The 1,878-nt window shown below is 24.4% G+C and overlaps 1 protein-coding gene across 1 annotated transcript; it reads right to left on the bottom strand.

Annotated features, from left to right (window-relative positions):
* Positions 1-6: 6 nt before the first annotated feature.
* Positions 7-1,494, bottom strand: LOC126909844 (phosphoacetylglucosamine mutase-like; the record flags this gene model as incomplete). The annotated part of the gene is made up of 4 exons (XM_050692264.1): positions 857-1,494; positions 477-779; positions 214-415; positions 7-141 (listed from the first exon to the last, which is right to left on the bottom strand). Coding segments are annotated over exons 1-4 (738 nt in total), but the record flags the coding sequence as incomplete, so codon positions are not given.
* Positions 1,495-1,878: the final 384 nt, after the last annotated feature.

A 1,878-nucleotide genomic window follows, 5' to 3' on the forward strand; every position in this document is an offset into this window, starting at 1 on the left:
CGAGTTCATCACATCATTGTTGTGTAAATTAATAATCAATGAGTCATCTAAATACTTCATTGCATCTTTTAATTTTAAAGCACCAACTCCATTGGCACCATCAAACTCTATGATAGGACTATAATTTTTATAGTCAGAACACTAAGTAGAAATATTGTTTAATTTAAGTATATTTTTATACTTATTTTAAATAATAGACTTTTATATATTTACCATTTTTCGCATTTTCTTAAAAGAATTAGTTAATTTTGTAAAGTATGAATTTTCATTTGGCTGTCCATACAAACCATTTGTGTTATAGCACCTAACAAAATAATGTAACATTGGAGTTGTTATAACTCCAAAATCTTCATAATCACTTTTAAATATTTCTAAACCTAAAATTACTGCTTTAAGCAATCGCTCTCCCGAGTTTCTACAAAATATTTTCAACATTTTATTGTAATAAAATACTATATGACGTACTTTGAAATTACCTAGTGTCTCGTCCGACATAGACTTTAGGTTTATAACCAGAATCAATATTATACTTAAGTACTATTTTACTTAAAATATTGCATACATTATCATTATTTAAAGCATTTGACAATTCTGTTGCATATTCTTCCCATGTACTTTCAAGCATTTCCCCTTGCGGGTCAATCAATTTAACTCCATTATCATCTTGTGGATTATGGGAGGCTGTAATCATCAACCCAACTCGGGCTGACTTTAAACACATTGATCGTAAAGCAACTAATAAACTCATTCTATGCACTACATGATCTAGATAATCAGATCTAATAAATAATAATACAATAAAATTAAGTAAACTATACTACACATTAATTTATTTTTTAATGCAACTAATACTCACTTGCATCGTATACCAGAAGTTCCGTACTGAAAAGTAATGTTTCCAGGATTTGGATACAAATCTTTATTTCTATCATTATAAAACTTATTCAACCACATTTTTAAGATTTGTAAACACTAAATTATTTCTAAAATATTTCCACTTAACATAAATTTATAAAAGAGATAAGATTATAATTAAATTAAGACGTGTTATTCATAACAAATTTAAACTACAAAACAATCACTAAATAATTCATGAAAATTACATAATTCGAACATTCTAATTCTTCCCTACTCTTAATAATGATATATAAATAATCAAAACGAATTAGTATCTTAAGACTAGTACAAAAATTGGTCAATAAACAAAGGTGGGGATATATAGAAATACTTTCAATGCAATAAACTGGATATTTAATTAAATAATAATTAAAGCATTACAGTTAAACGTTTTATGAAAGCATATAATGTTCAATAAACGGCAATGATAAAGAAACATTTACATGTCATTTTTTTAATTTAATTTGTTATAGAAAGATGATTCATATATACTAAAATAAATTTAATTTTAACAAAATTCATAATAAGAATCATATATACTAAAATAAATTTATTTTCAATTAAATTCATCAAAAATTCTTATTTCTTAATATCACATAATCTACGTCAAATACACATCGCATTTATTCTGATATGTTAACACTACTAAACATTTTACGTTTTTGACCAAATTGAGTGATAAAAAACGGTCACTGTTATATATGAAATTTCTCAATCACAACGTGATTATGACACCATATATGAAAATTATTAATTTTAGGTAAAACACCACTTAAATTATCAGTAATTTTTAGTTTTTGTAAAGATAAAAACTATTTAGTTAAAGAGTCCCTTCAATATTATGTTGATAATTATTAATTTTTTCATCACTTCAAAGATAAAAAACCTAAATTTTAATTTACTTATATAGGACAATTATAATTAATATTCGAACGCTTTTTCTTTTTTCTAATCGTATATAACAAGCCTTATTCTTCTTAA

This window comes from Daktulosphaira vitifoliae, unplaced genomic scaffold (assembly GCF_025091365.1).
Source record: "Daktulosphaira vitifoliae isolate Bord-2020 unplaced genomic scaffold, ASM2509136v1 Scaffold_1590, whole genome shotgun sequence".
NCBI classification, from domain to species: domain Eukaryota; kingdom Metazoa; phylum Arthropoda; class Insecta; order Hemiptera; family Phylloxeridae; genus Daktulosphaira; species Daktulosphaira vitifoliae.